The following is a 19,642-nucleotide window of genomic DNA, read 5'->3' as shown; positions in this document are numbered from 1 at the left end:
ACCACTGATAGCACCAGTCCTATCTCTGATCCAAACCATTATCTCCCTATGCCAAAGCAAAGCTTTATGTAGCTGTGAAGACTAAGGAAACTGAACCTGATTAAAGCCAGCCCAGCCAAGAAAAAACAAACATCTCTGCTTATGTTTTGTTCACCTTTATAATATATTATCTATAGATAAACAGAGGATTTTTTCACTTAATCAGCCCTCCCCTCTCATTCTCAGTTACAGTTCTACTTTGGTATGTCTGTGTACGTAATCTTAAAGCACTATTTAAGCAATTAGCAGAACTGAAGTGGTATTATAGCTTGTAGAACAAGATGCCGTACTTTGTTTTAGCTAAAAATTACAGAACTTGTCTCTCTAGAGAGACCTATAACACACCTCCAGACAGCAATTCAGAATAGGAATGCAGTATGAATTATGAATCAACTCCTGCAGAAGCCCCTCTCAGTTATAAGCAGAGATTAAAGAGACCTGCACCAATTACAGTGTCCTAAAGTTACCTGGTATGAATCCCATTCCATTTTCAGTAGCAGCTTAGCATGTTGCTATTTAGTCATACATATGAGCTCAAATGCATAGATTTAAGTCCCTGGCTACAAAATATTTGACAGTTTAAAAATCTAAAACCAGGCAATCAAAATTATTTACTTCAGAACTAGAATCAGCTGCAAACTTATTCCATTGCATCAGCAAAGCATCTTTTTTCTAAGGTACTCAGAAATCTTTATAAAGCTACAATTTTACACTAAACATTAGTCTTACTTGCATATAAAATACTGTCTTTTATAATTCACATTCCCCTGAAATGCCCCCAGAAGCTGGATATCATATTCATTATTTTTGCAGTCCCAAGCACAACTACAGGCTGGGCAGAGAATGGGTTGAAAGCAGCCCTGAGGAGAAGGTCTTGGGGTTGTTGGTGGACGAGAAGCTCAACATGACCTGGCCATGTATGCTCACAGCCCAGAAAGTCAACTGTATCCTGGGCTGCACCTAAAGTGTGACCAGCAGGTCAAGGGAGGGGATTCTGCCCCTCTACTCCACTCTCATGAGAGCCCACGTGGAGGACTGTGTCCAGCTCTGGGGTCCCCAACATAAAGGCATAGACCTGTAGGAGTGAGTCCAGAGGAGGCCACGAAGACGATCAGAGGACTGGAGCACCTCTCCTATGAAGACAGGCTGAGAGAGTTGGGGTTGTTCAGCCTGGAGAAGAGAAGGCTCCAGGGAGACCTTCTAGCAGCCTTCCAGTACCTGAAGGGGCCTACAGGAAAGCTGGAGAGGGACAATTTACAAGGGCATGGAGTGACAGGACAAGGGGTAATGGCTTTACGCTGAAGGAGGGTAGATTTAGATATTAGGAAGAAATTCTTCCCTGTGAGGGTGGTGAGGCACTGGACCAGGTTGCCCAGAGAGGTTGTGGCTGCCCCCTCCCTGGCAGTGTTCAAGGCCAGGTTGGATGGGGCTTTGGGCAACCTGGTCTAGTGGAGGGTGTCCCTGCCCATGGCAGGGGGCTTGGAACTAGAGGATCTTTAAGAACTGAGTAAGCCGATCCATCTGGTCTTCACAAGTCTAACACAAATATCACACAATAGTTTTATGTACATCATGATTGCAAATACCTTCTTCTGTTATTTAACATTGTACATTTTAGTTTACTAGAGCATTGTTTGAAAATGCACAATACACTCAGGTCAATATAATTTAACAGTTTCAGCCAGAAACTTCAATATCCTAGTTAAAGATATCAGGTTTATGCCTGAAATAATGCTGATTGTGTAAAGATGATAACATTTAGATTCAAAACTTGCTTTAACAAAGCCATCTGTAAGCAGCTCCGGTCAAGACTGTATAGATAATAGGGTATATTTTTCGATACTCAGTGACAAATTGTTTTTAACAGTAATTTCTGTAACATGGCTACAAGAAAAAGTTTTAAGTGAGACTGATGATCACACCTCTCAGTCTATTTATTTTCCACATTTTAAGAAGAGTTTTAATCCACTGCCAGGAATTAAATTTTTAGTTTTCAGTTTCTTTGAACATTTTGCTCAGCTGTTCAACTAGTGCTACAAGCTCAGGGTTTCCCCCAAGTGATTCAATTTGTTTATAGGCTTCAGATTCAAGCTCTTTCAATGTATTCCGAGTGTACTCAAAGGAACCCATATTTTCAAGGTAATGTACACAGTATTTTTTTATATCTATGTTCTCCGTCCTTTGACGTAAAATGTTTTGCACCTGAGTACTTTCAGGTCTTGACCAAATTGCATGAATGGTTGGGAATGAGAACTTGCCCTCAGTTAAGTCTTCACAAAAACTCTTGTTTTCAGTATATTCTCTGGAGTGCAAGTTGGCATAGTCATCTCTTATTTGGAAGAAGAGGCCAAGCGTGTTAAGAAGTGGCTTTAAGTCTTTTTTATAACTGGAGAACAGCTGCATGAGGCCTACGGCTAACCCAAAGAGACCACCGGTCTTCTGGAGTACCATAGCTTTATATTCAGCTTCTGTAGGACAGGTGTAAGTATCCCTCCAGTAAATATCCAAGCCTTGACCTTTATGGAGTTCTAGAAGTTGACGGGTAAAAACTTTAACAGCATCTGGATGATCAAGGGTTAAAACCTTCTCTAAGCCAAGGAAATACACATAATTAGCACAGTTGATTACAGATGGAATTCCATAGATACTGTGTGCCACTGGAAAGCCCCGCCGTAGCTTTGAATTATCTTCAATATCATCCACCAGTAGGCTTGCATTGTGCAACATCTCTGTCACTTCAATGATAACCTATTACAAGAAGAGAACATGATTAAGCTCCCACTGTAATTTAACCTCCAGTTTTGCCAGATCTTATCTGAAATGGGTAAGGTTTTAAAGAATGATATTCTTATTACTGAGGTTCCCCTTTAGACCACTGGCTTTTATACTATTAATACACATGTATGACTCCTCTTCATCAGCCAGTTTGCTGTTAAGTCCTGGATCATGTGGTCTGTCTTGTGTACTGTTTTCAGATTCAAAGTGAACTTACTCCTTGAAGTGTTTCCACTTACATGCTCCTCTTCATTGTTGCTACAGTTCTAAAATATGCCATTGTCTAGGAGTCATGCAGTAACTACTATTAGAAACAAGAATAGAGGAAAAGAAAAGCATCACAACGTTGTGACACATTTAGATTCACTAACCTGAGATCTCCCAAAGTCAGTTCTTTAGAGTGTCAGGTATCATCCATTAACACATTTGTCTGGTAAACCTTGTTTTGATAAGTGGAGAGAGTTCATCTTTCTTTCCCCACACTGTGTAGTTATCTTCAGTACTGAGCTCTTAAAGGACAGACTATTCTCTCTGAAACATCATTTGGAAAATTCTTGGCAGAAAGGCAACAAGTACAGCTTCTTTTGTAAAGCCTCCTACATGCTTATTACTTGTTACTAAGTAGACCAGTATCACGTACCATCTGAGGTACACAATAAACAGTTCAGAGCATCAAGCTTGTAGTTGACTACAATTGATTAAAAGTGAACCTTAACAATTCCAAAGCAGAACAATTCAAGAAGAAAGAGTTTTAACACTACACACTGTTTCTATTGCACAGCTGCTATGCAAGAAACAGGTATGTTCTGCACCTGCTTAAATGGAAATAAATTATACAGTATGTAGGTTTGCATGCTTAAAACTCATTGCAAAACATCTGATTAAAATCAGATTTTAAAGCTAATGAACCAATTACACTTGCTACCTACAAACATTGCACTCAGTCAACATTTATCAGAACAACTGCTCTAAAAAATACTAAGGCCACCATTAAATAGTGGCAAGTACCTAGTATGGTCCTATTTGGTGGGTGCTGTAGGAAAAACTAAGAGTGACTTTGCTGCAAGCACTTTTGTGAGCTGCAAGCCACCTAGTGTTCAGTGATCACTGTCCCAAAGATTAAAACCCAAACCCCAGCAATCTAATTGTTTGTCCAAGATGTGACTGCAAGAACAACCTACTTAAAAAGCACCAATGACTCATCTACCAGTTAGAAGTGAGCCCTACTTTGACCTGTTGTTGTCCATTGACTTTAGATCAGATGATAGAGTACTTATTGAAAGCAACTTTGCATACCTATTTGTCTGAATATTTTTTTAGTCCTTTATGTTGTTCTCAGTACTATCAGGAAAGTTTCCCTCTATTCTGTGAATTACTTGGATAAACCTATTCCAGCATTTGTCTTGCTAACCTATTTTATACCACTGTCAGTTTCATGAACTTTTGCAACTTCTAGACACTTAAAAGTTTAATTGAAACAGTGCTTCATGTCTGTTTGAATTAAGTTATCTTGTGAACTTAAGACAGTGTCAAAAATGCTTCGAAGTTGAAAGTAAAGAGTGAAAAAGTTCAGACAGCAGAAAAAGGTTATTTAAGAAGACATCAGGACATAGCCTGAGGAAATAAAAAAAATACTTTTCATAGTGAAGGCTGAAGAACCAGTACAGAGTATTATGCTTTCTTACAACCAATCTAATCAGCGGCTGCAGCAGTATCACTCCAACACAGAGTTCTACCTCCTTACCTGCAATAGCTTTAAGATTTGCTTGGCCCTGTACTAGGCCATTTCAATGACTCCTTAGAAGAGAGAAAACACTGGGTTTGTCAGATGAACCAATTCTACAAGCTGAAATGTCTCAGTGCAGCATCAGATGGGTACTAGAGATGCAGTAAGGGAAAAAAGAGACCACTTGGCTGGAAAAAAGTGAAATGGTGGCAACCAACAGCAAAATCAACTACCAAGGAACAGTAGCCTCAACTGTATGATCTAAATAAACTAGAAGACAACAAATTATCTCAGGTAAAAAAGTGTCCCATAGCAAGTGCCAGAATTCAGATTTCTAATAAAAAACACAAACAGCTGGAAGGAAATCAGGCTGCTAGACACCTGGGACATCTTGAGAAGATTATGAGATATGTCAGAGAGCTGACTAGAGTCCTCCAGACTTCAACAACCTGAAGTTATTAAAAAGTACAAGTATGAACAAAAGCAGTAATAATTGTGTCAGGATGCAGATTAAAAGATGACAGGGTCTTGGTTTTGTCCTCAAATGACCTGAAGAATAAAAATATTAAGTTCTATCACAAACAGCTTAAGTGGTAAAGGAAACATTAAAGCATTAGTTTTCTTCATAAAGATAACCAAAACAAGTGGTCTAAGTTCTCAATAATGATTATCAGTTCTACCTGCCAATTTTAAACTGATAACTTCTGCTCCTACAGAGGCACTGCAGCTTTAGTTTACTGTAGTACGAGACCCCTGCTGTCACAGGTGCTTAGCAAAAGGGCAAGAGCCAACAGTCAGTCTGCAGCATAAGAAATCCCTGTTGGACAGAATGGAAGAGTTTGTTATCATTGAAGGGGTTCAGCATGGGAAGACAGGTCCAGAGAGGCTGCAGAATCTACATCCTTAGATTTTAAAAACTCAAAGCGGCCCCCAGAAGCCTGAAGTAGCAATGGAGCAAGCCCTGCTTTAAGCAGGGAGTTGTCCTAGACAGCTTCCAGAGGCTTCTTCCAGTCTGAATTCTGATCTATGATATTAGACTAAACCCATGCATACAATACACAGGTTGCTATATAATACATTTTATTTGGATATGTAGCTGAGCACAAAGGGTAAGATATGTCTAGCTGGAAGCCAGAATAAGTCTGGCTAATAAGTTATATAGACAGGTTGGAAAATAGAAGAGTTACTAGATGGTGAATGCAGCCTCTTCCTTCATTGTTTAAATCACTTAAGCCATTTTGCTACTTGAGGACTATGAAGTGTCACTTTTAAGCCACCTTCACAACTTTAAAGGTACTTCTGCCAACAATTAATGAAATTAACTAGAGACTAGCTGTCAAAAGCCATAATTGGTTAATTCCTTACATTGTCTTGGACACAGAGAATTTTTTGCACTCTATATGCGGTTTAGCAAAACTCTAGTCTAACCAAGATAATTTTTCATTTGACAAGCCACAGTGTTTAAATACATAGCCACACATCTTGCACAGATTTGTCCAGCAGAAAAGCAAAAGGGACAGAGAATTCCTAGTTTAATGCTTCTCATTAGAGAGTAAGGACTCTAGATAGTATGATAAGAAGCCCATAGTTTTAGGTCCAGAACAAGAAGTGATTTATAAAGTTAAATTAACTCCTGTCTCATTCTTGCATCAAAATAATGATATTTTTTACTCTCAACCACTACCTTTGTGTGGCTTACAAGGTAACTGTCTAGCTTGTTTGATAAGTCATTGAGAACTCAGCAATAATAACGGAGTTAAGTGGGTAACAGTGGTAGCTGCCTATCTACAAATTAAAAGATTGAAAAGACTTGGAAAGAAGTAACTATTCTACAGAAGTCATAAAATTTCTTTAGTGTTACATGTCAGTCAAAGCTTTGCACTGAAGCTGTTTTCCTGAAAGTTTACGTTACTATATTCAGAAATCAGTGCATTTAAGATTTCTGATTATTTATAATCTGTTATCAGTAGTCTTAGAAAAAGGTAACAGCCCTCTAAAAATAATTAGCCAGTACCTGTATTTTATCTTCTGGAACATTCAGCCAGTGATTAAAGGCCTGTGACAGTTTGGTTCTCACTTGCTTACCTACAATAAAAATATTACAGGCAATTATTAAAAAAAAATCACATAAAATACATTATTAGGGACAACAGTGTCTTAACTATAGCTGATTTGAGACCAGCAAACTGATGAATGTGATGACCTGAAAGCAGAAAAATATATCATAGTGTGTAGCTTGTTTCCTCATTGTATAAACATCAATTATCAGCAACTTCAGTTTTAAACATTTCACAGTAATATGCAAAACACATACTTACAGGCTACTGTATTTAGTTTCGACAGTTTAATTAGTAAGTGATCCTTACTTATGTTGGTAACCTGTACAGTCAGGGTAATATTGAAAGTAAGCCCTAGTTTGCCAGGTATGTTGATTTTGTGTAACAGATTAAGAAGTTTCAATTATGATTCATTATTAATTGAAGGTATCCATACTTGTTGAATATTTCTCTCAATTTTTAGGACTTTCTCCTGCAGTACTCTTCACTTGCTACTGACAATTTTTTTAAACAGGAAAGTGACATTTGACTAGCTAAATAACTCTAAACAAAAGTCTGAACAGAACATTCTAAACAGAGCTTTCCAGGAATTCAGACACTTATCTTATAGCCAAGAAGTCTACCTACAAATAACAGGATTTGTTCTGCTTTGGCTAAATCTAGTTTGGTGGAGCCAAGCAGTCACCCTGTTTCATAGGAATGAAAGACAAGATCAAAAGTCCAAGTTTAGTGTTAAAATAAGCATTATTATTCAATCCAGATGCATTTTACATGACAGAGTTAATTTTAATAGAAGTTAACCTATGTGCCTATAAATTATTGTCAGCTTTCTTTATTAAATTGCTAGGAGTCATGTACAAATATTTATTCAGTGTCTACTGATTATCAATATGAAATAAAGCCACCCCCTACCCATAGTGAGACAATGCTGCTCTGCACTTTGAGAAGCTCAGCTGTAAGAACTTCAAATCACTGCAAGACAAGTTTAGACAAACAGCTCTGCCTATGTAGCTTACATCAACGAGGCCTTTGGAAAAAGTTTTAAAACTTCAAAGCAGTGCAACCTAGAACAGTGAGTACTGTATTACTTGTCTCAAGATCTACTGAGACATGACTCTGCAATATTAGTCCTCACATTGATGATGCCATCTTGCCCATACCACTGAAGAAATTTCAACATTTTAATCTCTCTAAGGCTTCTCTACTGCTCTGGTGACCAGCATGTACAGAACAGAATAACAAAAATGGGTAGATTCACTTACAGCGATATACCCTGGAGAAACTGGACTGAGAATTTTTCTTTTCTAATTAAGTCACCACCAGGTAAGCAATAGCTTTGTGGTTTGGGCTCTGTAGCAAGGGTGATAACCTTCTTCCCTGGCTCAAAGGGCTTCAATATTTGTCTCAGTTCTCAAAAGTTTCTACTGCTTCCCATCACCACAATCTTTTGTTTTTCATCAGAAGGGACTAACAAAAAGCTCTATCTTTGTCCCCCAACAGCTTTGTCCTCTGGCTCTGTCACGTGTGAAAAGGCACTTTGACCTGGACATATACTGTCATTAGCTTGTGTTCTCTGTTTTTGTTTTCTATGATCAGTTTTAAACACTAATAGCTTTCTGCAGGAGGGAGGGATTATTTTGTCTCAAACAGCAAAACAGATATTTTAAGCTCCCCATGTCAGGCTTGCTCTCTATCAGGAAAGTGCATAACTAGTTTTAAATTACTGTTTTTAAAGCCTGTTTATTTAAATCAATAAAATAGTGAACTTCTAAGTCAGAAAATTAACACAGGCAACCAGAGCTCAAGTTTAAACACAAAATTAGAGTAGTATCCAAGAGTTTAAAGACCTCTTACGGTAACTAAGCACCACCACTAATTCAAGTTAGACCTGCTTCTGACAACATCTTCTGCAGATATGAAGGATTTGAAACACTTCAAACACTCAGACTTCCCCCATGTGGTTAGACCAGATTTTGGTCAGATTAGTTCCCTGATCTGACTCACTACACACTTGTGACCACCAGTACTGCACAAGGGAGAGTCAAAGTGCCCTGCATCAGAGATTCAATATTTTATTTTAAAATAATTGCATGAGTTAACTGAGGAGAAAAGATTGCTCAAAAATATTGAGAATAACAGTTACAAGCATCGGCCAAACTGTTTGGCTTGATAGTTAAGTATTAACAAATATTTCAGTATATCCATAAAGAAAACTGCTCAGATAATATCACATTAAGGAGTTGTACCTTATCTATAGCTCTTATTCACTTCTAAATTTCATTGATACAGACAACACCTACTTTTTGCATTAGGCAACTAATTCTGTTTTTCTGAATGTGTTTCCTAGAAAATATACTTACAAAATGGTGGATGTTCAGCAATAAGTGTTATTTTATCATGAGGAACATAAGTACTAGCACATATTGTAAATTGATTATTAATATGCACAATGGATTTAGCCACTTCAGTTCCTTAGTACAGACAGCATTTGAATTGTTAGGCTTGTCTACCTTGACTAGCAAGGCTGTTTAGACACTGACTATTCAAGGAAAAAACACTGTATAGTGATAGGATCTGTTGTGTGAGCCACTTTAAAGGAACATTATTGCTATATAAATGCTACTTTATCTTGTTCTGAAGTCAATCCTGCCTGGTCTATCTGATATTACAGCAGTTTTCTGTATGCATGTTTTATACCTACAGCCATGCTATAATGGCATAAGACCCAACCCCTCTAACACTGGTCTCAAAAGCCTAGATGCAGAAGCCTCCATTCCTTGCCACAACCCTCCTCTTCCCAAACTAGACAACAATCCAGGGACACTAGGACAAAATTAAAAAGGAGTAAAACTTAATACTGGTAGAATTACCCAGTTTCTTCACTGTCACATGTCAGTGCTCTGTTAATTATTCTAAGCAGGCTATTGTAAAACTGAAGAACAGACATCTAACTCCAAAATTAGAAGCTCTACCTACTGTATAGAGCTATAATGGACATTACTGCATCAAGCTTTTATCAAAGCTATGCTAAATACATTTGGTTTAATCTGCTAAAGATCCCAATACTAGCCAAATCAAACAGCAACTATGGAAAGTTTTTCTCCTTAGTAGTGCTGGTTGGAAAAGGTGAGAAAAAATATTCAGAACATAACAGATTCACTCTAATGAAATTCCTTCTACAGAGAAGAATGTAAAACCCTTATCCTTGAAACAAAGATCAAGTTAGATTAAAGATGATGTACTGAAGACAATCCCTTCTACCTCTTCAGACAGATGAGATGCTTTTTAAAAAAAAAAAGAAAATCAGCTTGACTTACTCTTTATATACACAATTGTTCATGTGATGGGGTACAGACCCAAACCCAACAGACCTCCAGCTCTGGACAAGCTCCTAATTTATTTCTTCACTCTTGCTGCAATAAAGGGACCACAAGTTATGCCTTTAGGGCAGCACCCCACTTACAGTGCAGGTACATAAAAGGGCTAGAACAGCATGGGAAAGAGCAGAGGGACTATTAACCTGTTCCTCATTAGAGCCTCACTAAGCTAATTTGACTCATTACTCTGCAGAAAACTGCCTGCTTTTTGCTAGGTTAGCTTTCTACCAGCTTTATGTACTGAGTCAGCTTATGAAGTAGGTCTGCCAGAGTTAGTACAGGGTAAGCAGCAGGTGCTGAGAGCCAGGAGAAAGGGGCATTGCTCTTCTGGAGGAAGCAAGCTACTTTATTACCTCAGCTATACCGCACACTTTCATGTTTAGCTCTGTCCTCTGCAGGATTAGGGCTAAACGGATAGGTTCCCCAAGCAGACCTCCCTACACAGCTACTAGAACACTACAGCCAGCATAACTGAACTGCAGGAAGACAAGCAAAGAGAGCAGGCATATACACTTTCAAAGCTGGGCAGCTGCTTATGACAGATTAAAGTCATCGCAGAATTGTCTAGCTTAACTCCCCTGTTCAAAATAGGGTTAACTAGTCCAGGGGTGTTATCCTGATTTTTGCCTTGTTCCTTATTCTTGGGATCCTGAATGCCACCATCCCACCGTCACTACAGCTAAGGATGTGCCCAGTCTTCACATCCTAACCAATTCTTCCTTGTTTCTAAGTGTGAAGTCCAGCACCATGCCTTCCTTCATCAGCTCCTTGCGTTAGCAAGTGGTCATCAACACATTCCAGAAACCTCCTGGATTACCTGTGCCCTGCTGTGCTGCTTCTACCAGATACTGAGGTAGCTGAAGTCTCATGAGGATCAGAGCCTGTAAATATGAGACATCTTCCAGTTGTCTGAAGGCCTCATCTACTTCTTCCTGCTCAGGTGGTCTGTAGCAAAGATCCACTATACTATCACCCTATTGATCTGCCCTCTAATCTTAACCCATAAGCTCTCAACAGGCTTATCTGACTGAAGGTAGAGCTCCATGCAGTTCAGCTGCTCTTTCACATAAAAGGCAACTTCCACTCCTTGCTATCCCAGACTGCCTTCCTACGCAGTCCATATCCAACCATTGCAGCACTCCAGCTGTGTGAGCTATGCCGCATCAGATATCCCAATAAAACTGCAGCCCTGCAACTGCATGCAGAGCCCTAACTCCTCCTGTTTATGCCTCATGCTGTATGCATTTGTGTAGAGGCACCCAGTCCTGCAAATTACCCAGATAAAGTGAGAGCTCCCCCCATTGTGTTGTCCTATTTGTACTTCCTTGTTTAAGTGCACAGACTTGGGATGGGCTGCCTTCAGCTCTGCTCTGTTGATTGCAAGGTTCTTGTCCACATCAGCCTACATTTGCAAGTTCACTATTTCCTTACTTGATTGTGTATAGTCGTTCCTCTCTACTGTAATTTCTAGTTTAAGTCCCTTCTCACTCAGCCTGTTGGCAGAGACACTTTTGCCCCAACTTTGGTAGGTGGATGCTATCTCTTCCTAGTAGTCCTTGATCTACAGTCCCATGGTCATAAATGCCAAAATCTGCTATCAATATCAGCTGTGCAACTAACTAGTTGTTGACAGGCAGGATCTGTCTGTTTCTGTTGATAGTGAGGGCAAGGGGGTTGAGTATCATGGAGAAAAGCCACCTGGCTTCCTATGCCCTTGGCCCTCATTCCAAAAACCACATTAGTGCTCAAGTGGAAGAGCTGCAGGGTTACGCAGGCTGAAGAAGCTGCAGCCTCCCTCAGGAACTTGGCCCAAATTGAGGCCTCTGATGTGTCAAGTGTAGTTGTGCCAGTGGTAGGGATCATGCCCTGTGGTGCTTAACTCCTTCACCAAGCTAGTCAAGTTCAACAACCCAGCAGAGAAAGCTGAAAAACAAAAGCCAGTCTTGATTGTTTAGCTTGGTGAACAAGGCCAGGAAAGATTGCAGTGAAGACCAGAGCACATGAAAGGGAAGATGCAGTCACGAATGGGATCAGAATCTACCGCTTTCAATATCAAGCTGTTGTCCATATCAGTTTTACTGCAACCAAAACTCCACATACTCTTTAGTGCTGCAAAACCCGCTACTGCTGTTAGCTCAGCCACTCGTAGGTAAAAGATTCATCATATATGTGAATCAAGCCATTTAAGACAAACCACATTATAAATTGTGAAAGTTAATCCTATATATCACACTTTGTTTACGAGACTAAAGGACAGAATACTAGATTAAGTAGAACATTATAATAAACTAGTATGGCAACTTTCTACTACAATGAGATTTTACAAAAAAGTTACTGTTTCAGAATGTATGTTCTCCAAGCACTAAATTCTGCTAGTGAAGGAATAAACATTAATTACAATACTAGCAGTTAAAATAACAACATAGTAAAAAGACCCTAAGCCTAGTAGCTTCTCTATCCTAGTGCTGTTGAAGTCAGACCAGCTTAGTTTAAGTATCACACTGAAACTGTTACCTTTAAAAGTCTTACTTCATTAATGAGAAGCAGAGTAATCAACTTCTTGTTTTGAGGGATTAATCTGTAACAGTTATGTGTTCTTCCACTACAGACAACATTAACAGGCACCTTTCACCCTCGCCCCCAAACAACCTTAATACATTATACAATCCCTTTTTATGTAAACAAAGTTTGATATGTATCAAAATTCATTCAAGTTCTCATAGGTTACTAAGTCATTTAAAATTAGTTAATAAAACAAACTTCAGGAGATAAGCAACTGGACTATTGCAGGGCCATAAGTATACATTTTTGACACTCAGCCAAACTATCTGCAAAAGGCCCTCAGAGCGCAAGCTGACCCAACACAGAAACAGGTCCTTGTCCCCACTGTTGTGCCAGCTCACTAACAAGACAAGACAAGATTAACCAGGCAAGTTTTTAACAGGTTAGGTAACTGATACTACCTAATCATTTGGTTAGCAAGCTGAGAACTGGCACAAGTTAAAAAGCAGGAGAATACTGAATACAGAATACTGCCAGAAGCATGAAGAGGATGGAATGAAACTGCCTCTTTCAGCAAGAGCTTGTTAGATTAGCTCAGGCATCTCATTTGGACTCCACCCGAATTATGAACAGCTAGCATATGCCCAATTTCCCCCCCTCACCAAGCATTGATGCTCATACCGATTCCAAGGTTCATACAAGTAACTGGCTCCTACTGATCTGTACTTGGCTCAGCTGACTTTGGGCAAAGCCAGTGTTTCACAAGCAGTAAACATCCAGCTACACAATTGTGAACCCTCCCTGCTTCACCTGTTACTCAGTACTGGTGCACCTGTGGAAAGCCACTTTTACCTGCCTAGTTTAAGAGAAATGTTCCCTTTTGAATCATGCCACTATTTCTGCATAGAGAGAAGTACATCTTGCCTCTCACCTTCTCCAAAATGTAAACTAAATTAAAAACAGATCAACATGTTAGAGTGGACAGTCAGATTTATGATACTGTAGCAAGATAGGATATAAAATGCTTGCACTGTCAGTAGGTATAACATTATATAAGCCATCAGTACAGCATGATCAGGGTTAAATTCACTCACAAAGTATAAGAATTTAGCCACAGGAGTCAAGGTGGGAAGGTTAAGTGTATATCCTAGATGCATTATTTAAAATGAAAGCTAACTGAAGAGCTATTAATCAAGCACTTTTGCCCATGGAAGCTTCTTTGGCACGTTTTGTCTGTTGTATATTTCCTAATAGGAAGCTGAGCTTTTTTCGCTGGTACCTACAATAACTTAAAAAATAATTAGCAGCTAAAAATATAGAGGTGCCCAGTGACAGGACAAGGGGCAATGGGCACAAACTGGAACACAGGAAGCTCCATCCAAATATGAGGAAAAACTTCTTCACCGTGAGGGTGACAGAGCACTAGAACAGTCTGCCCAGAGAGGTTGTGGAGTCTCCTTCTCTGGAGATATTCAAAACCTGCCTGGACACAATCCTGTGCAACCTGCTATAAGTGATCCTACTCTAGTAGGGGGGCTGGACTAGATGATCTCTAAAGGTCCCTTCCAACCCCTACCAATCTGTGAATATACCTTGGTTATATGAGATAAGCTAACCAAACAAAATGTACACTTAAAGATGGTGTTGGAGGGAAGTAAATTTCTTCAGGACCTGCTCTTAGGAAGCTCTCAGGAATGTTGTAGACTCATTCTTAAGGTAATTCTCTAGCAAAACTGCCACCCAGTTCAACACAACCAAATAGAATATACTGTGAGGAAATGGGAAACAAGCTTTCTGACGTTAAAAAAGTATGTTCCAAATTCTTTTCTTATTTTTCAACTCAAGTAGTACTAACTGCCAAGTCAAATGAAATCACTAATGTAGACAAGACAGTCATGGATATTTGTAGAGATTAATAATGGAATTTATTATACCTGTGTATAATGAATTAGGACCCACCTTGCTGATACACAGATCTTGTTGCAGATGTGCAAAAGCCACTTAGTACTGTGCCTGTAATTCATTATGCTACTTGTCTAGACAGAAGGTCTTCTACCCTGGTCAGATATAATTTTGGTCAGATTTATTTTCCTTAATATTTACCATATTTTGTATCTTTCTTAACTTCACCAGTATGCAATATAAGCTGGACAAAAGGCAATCCTGCAATAGTCCCAGTGACAAACTAGTTCCACCATTATTTTTACAAAGTTATAAGCTATCAAAGTGACTGTGGTCGTCTCTACACTTTAGGTGTAGAAGTGAAAGCCACAGCAAAAATCTGACTGTTTAGTTAAAGAGGCTTCTGAGATGCATATCCATACAGTAGTTCTCTATTAAGCTGCCTCCTGAATTCTGCTAACATAGGTACTGTTCAAGACTGAAAACTTCATCTGAATGTGTTGCTAGTGACCCAATACCACACAAGGACTGGTTGATCCTCCAGTAAGTGAAGCAATCCAGGGACAGCTGAAATTGGCCATAAGAACACCTGGCTCTACACATACTAGTGAGAAAGAGTTACTACAAAAGAAACAGTCTATTTAAAAAAAACAATACAACCCACTGAGTCCAGTACAGCAAGCAGATAAACTCAGGGCTGATGATGTTTTGTTCTTTAATAATGGGGTCAAGTCTTCAGTACTTGCCCTTATCAGTTTTAAAAAGTAGCAAGTCAGCTACTCTGACTAGAGAACAGAGTAACTGAAATACTACTTTGCAACAGACCCACTCAAGAGCTATTGTACTAATCTCACCAAAGGGGTGATTCTACAACAGAAAGAAGATAATAAATATTGAAAAGTGTAACTTTTAATTGCTCTTAAATCCACAAATCAAGAATAGAAAAACTTCTTGGCTTATACTTCAAGACAAAAGTTGCTATAAAACCAATTTTGACATTTAAAAACAACTCAGTACAAAGAAACTTGCCTGGTAGTTGAAGTAAATATTGGTATGGCTCTAGGATTCTTTTAGATGTTTCATCCATCCCATCCATTTCTTTATTTCATAAGAGGTAGGTCACTGTTAAAGACAATGTTATTAACACTATTTAGATCAAAAATTAGGGAAGTAAAAAATAGATGCATAAAATTAAAAAGTCAGATGACTTCAAAGTTAGGTGCAAATACTCCGATTTTGAACATGCCAGTTAGTACTGCCTTCATTACATAAACAAGTTTTCCAGATGTCATTTAAAAGAAAAACAAGCATGTATACTAAATACAGTTTTCTTTAATTATTCATTAATAGTTTAAACCAACTCTGAGACTTTGTTTGTTCTTTTATATGTGTTAGAGGGCTTAGACGCTAGAAGTATTTAAAACATTAGCATTCACAACAATGAAGCTCCACTAAGTCTTAGAGAAGACACTCAGCACATACAAAACCTCATATGACTAATCTGATTAGACCTCCCTAAACGCTTTCTTCCTACAAAAGTGGAGATGCCTAAGAGCAGAAAATACACCTCACACCAAGGCAACCTAAACAAGTTGAACACTAGCATCAGCCTTCTGATAGAATTCCTCAGTCTTGTTTTAGAAGGCAGAACAGGAATATACCTTTATCTTACCTCTGTTTAATCACACAGATATCTTTACACACTTTCCCATATCCTATATACATCATAGAATTTTATGATAAATCTTTTAGGATCCATTCCCTACATAACAATTTTTATTATGTTTCAGTTCACATACCCTTTGGTCATCTATATCTGCATTTTTTTCAGACTGTTTTCTACAATAGATTTTCTGTCCTTTCACCTCTAGCCTTTCTTGCTGCACTGCAGATGCAGCAGCTCAAAAGAATTCTTCTAATGTCATTTTAAGACAGGAACTGCAGCACTAGCATAAAGTCTCATGCTACTTCAGCATCATTTCTCAGCTACTTAGCTAGCATCCTGGAAGGATGTACTTTTTGCCCCTAGAGCAACTGAATAGTTGAAACAGTTGTTTTTATGGATAATTTATATAAGGTGATATTTATAAGTTTAGACTGATACATTTTTAATGTAAGGTAGGTACATTAAGGGGAGTGGTTAACATGAGTAAAATAAACTATGTTCCACACTTGCTCAAAATAATCCAGCAATACCTTCCTCTCAAAAGCTCAGAAGATCAGCATTAAGATCATTGCTTCCTCTTAAGCCACCTGGACAAACTGGTATTCCTCAACATTCACGACCTTTCCCTTTCGGTATAGCTCAGTCAGTTCCTGCCTACTCCCATTCCCACCCTCCACACCCGTAAGCATTTGTAGCAGTCCAAACTTGGGAACTGATCTGCATTAATAACTATTTTCCAAGCTTGGGTTTGGATCAGTTCCTTTATTTGCTTCACTGCATATGTTAATCAAATGCATCAGCACTTCAGGGGCAAGAAAGGCTATTTAAGCAAACACAGTTGCCAACAAAATGCTTGTAAGACTGGACCTTTTGGGAAAGCTTGCATAGTTTCTTAGCAGTAATGCCACAATGAATGGTACTGCCTTTCCATCCTATCCCATGGTATGCCAGGACAACTAGCAGTCAGGCCACACAGTAATCTAAACCAGATGTGACACCCTCAAGTCACTATTTTGTTTTCAGCTTGTTGGTATAACAGAAGGGATAGGAACTGCTTTTAAAGTAGCACTGCCACTGAGAGTCAGCTGTAAAACTGTACCCCTTAGGTATCAAGGATAAAAGCCTCAAAGGACTTTAGCGAGGAAGTGAAATCAGAAAGATTATCACAGTCCACCCCAGATCTTTTAAGCAGAAAGAAACTGGTAGAGATGGATATAAGGACACACTATCAACTTAACTCTCCTGTGAGTACTATTGTCAAAAAGCCACACAGATGGTTTACAATTGCAAGTACCTAGCTATCCAACAGAGCTGGGAAGAGATGTTAGGGTTAGAATTCCTTCTCCATAAAAGTTTCTGCTTAGAAGTTAATATTGAGTTGTTCTTCTCCCCCTCAGGGGATTAGGAGGTTTCTTGTCTGTCTGTAGGACACTAAAGACAATATTCAGAATCCTCAAACTTGAAATTTATTAGTAGTACACAGCATCAAACTAAATATTCACCTCTTTTCTCACAAAACTAATAAGAGTCCACCTGAAATGCTGTTTATACACAGAAAATTAGTCAGGCTCTTCTCCCACAAGTGCCAAGACTTCTATTTTTTTTTAATTAAAAGGGAGGCAAAAAAGCTCCAACAGACAAAATTGAATGGTAACCTAGCTTAAATCACTATAGTGAAACTTTCCCGGACTGCTAGGCTACCTTTAAAGGAAGTGATAGGTAACTTCCACTAATGAAGAAAGAAACAGGCTGATTATTTGTCAGACAGCTACATGTCTAACACACCCACAGAAACAAGAACAGCAAGCAGAACCTCCCCCCAAACTTATACAAAGAAAGGGACACTTGATAAAGAAATATGTAAATGAAGATGCTTATAAAGGCCTGTAAGCAAGAACACCATAATATGAGACTTGTAATATTACTGCTTTTTGCACAAAGCTATCACATTTGAGACACTTGGGAAATGCTTAATATTAAGCATTTCCTGCCTAGGGGACTGACCAATTTACTACAGAAGTTACACTGTTGCAGAAAGTCTTCTCATTGAAGACATTGAGAGACAAGATCTCAGTCAGCAGCTCCTAATAAAAACTGCCAGGAGTCAAACAATAAATGAAAGAGAATGCAAAGCCTTTTGTTAGTGAAAGAATTGATTACATGTACACTTATTCAAAGGATTAAAACAGTTAAGGCTCTTTTGTGTTTTAAACCAGTTTCCTTTTTAAAACAGTACATAGTCTTGCTGCATTCAATTAATGCATGACTAAGGTATTTTTCCAGTTAATTCTCAGTATCCCCATATAAGCATACAGAACAGGTGTCATGGGCACAGGCCATGAATCACAACAAAGAGCCCACAGAACTCTGTTTTGGACTGCAACAAACCTTCTAAAGATCTTTGAAAACACACAAATAAGAATAACACACTAGAATAAGATAGTGACATGGGCTTCCATAAGTTGAACGTACTCTAAAACTATACTTGAAGCTGTAATCTGTGTCTAGTAGTTTTCTAGAGAGGATGCAAGTAATAGTAACTCTAGGTAACATGTAAAGAAAAATCTTTACTTTGGAACTTTGTAAAACAACTTCTCACCCCATCCCTTCCATCCCATTCTGCAGAATATTTTCCCCCTCCTCCAAATTAGGGGAACATGATCACCAAAGTAGTCCATGCTAAATATACAGATGATATTTCAAAAAGCATCGTAATGTCAGTTGTTCCAATCACAGTACAGTTACACAGAAAATAAAAGAGACACACCAGAGGAGCAGAGAGCTGTAGTGCAAAAAGAACCATCCAGAAAGTTCTTAAATCAGCTCCATCACAGAACTCAGTGCACCAAGACACTGGTTTCATTGTAACCAGTAAAAAACCCCAACAAACCCCTAAATAAGGAGATGTAGCAGTGAGAAGATCTGTTTCAGAAGGAATACAGAGAAACTGTTGTGAATGTGTATTGTTTCAAAGAGACTATCAAGGCTCTTAATCCAAATGTAATTGGACAGGACACTTGTCACCCTAGTCCACATTCTCATTCTAATTAGCAGAGTCCTCCTTGCAACCCTTCCTAGGCTGATACGAACAAAACCTTGTATTCAACTTAAGGCTAGGCAACTTCCCACAGGTGAAAGGATAGTCATACACCTTCCCCAAAGATGCGCTAAGTAAACAAACAGCTTTCCATAGCTGCAATTTCAACACTAAAGCCAGAACAGCAAGAACATACTGTTGCTGGACTTGTGCTTCGATTTTAACAGGATTTCCAGATGTAATTGAGCACGAACGCTACAGAAGCCAGACAACAACACCTGGGCTGTCAAAGTCCTCACACTATGCTGTGACAGCACACGGACACGAAGGGGTTTTTAGCTGCAAGCTGACACGGAGACAGAAAACGAGTCAGCAGAAACCGTGACTACCACTGAATCGCTTCTCAGAAAAAAATTCACATTTCACAAAGAACATGAAGTTGTTACTCTGCTTGCAGATGGCTAACCCCCGCCCAAAACATCGTAGTCAAACCAAAGGAAACGAGGCTCCTTTTTCAGAGTTCAACGTAAGAGATGTAAACGCGACGGAGGCGGCAGAGCC

General features: G+C 38.9%; 1 protein-coding gene across 16 annotated transcripts in view; it reads right to left on the bottom strand.

The window, feature by feature from the left end:
• GGPS1 (geranylgeranyl diphosphate synthase 1) overlaps nucleotides 1-19,642 on the bottom strand; it is a 60,659-nt gene that overhangs the window by 40,250 nt on the left and 767 nt on the right. The window contains exons 1-5 of one of the 16 annotated variants that reach the window (XM_075748720.1): nucleotides 15,404-15,502; nucleotides 9,915-10,006; nucleotides 6,555-6,625; nucleotides 3,186-5,089; nucleotides 1,565-2,787 (exon numbers count right to left, since the gene is read on the bottom strand). In XM_075748720.1, coding sequence (XP_075604835.1) covers nucleotides 2,026-2,766 — 741 coding nt within the window. In that variant the 5' untranslated portion in view covers nucleotides 2,767-2,787; nucleotides 3,186-5,089; nucleotides 6,555-6,625; nucleotides 9,915-10,006; nucleotides 15,404-15,502 and the 3' untranslated portion in view covers nucleotides 1,565-2,025. Of the gene's footprint in view, nucleotides 1-1,564; nucleotides 2,788-3,185; nucleotides 5,090-6,554; nucleotides 6,626-9,914; nucleotides 10,011-15,191; nucleotides 15,261-15,403; nucleotides 15,504-19,359; nucleotides 19,636-19,642 lie in introns of those variants that run through there. The other 15 variants (XM_075748724.1, XM_075748726.1, XM_075748725.1 and 12 more) reach the window with 15 other exon arrangements.

The sequence above is a fragment of the Balearica regulorum genome, chromosome 3 (assembly GCF_011004875.1).
Source record: "Balearica regulorum gibbericeps isolate bBalReg1 chromosome 3, bBalReg1.pri, whole genome shotgun sequence".
Classification (NCBI taxonomy): domain Eukaryota; kingdom Metazoa; phylum Chordata; class Aves; order Gruiformes; family Gruidae; genus Balearica; species Balearica regulorum.
The sequence above is the reverse complement of the archived record's forward strand: the minus strand, read 5'-3'. Positions and strand labels throughout refer to the sequence as shown.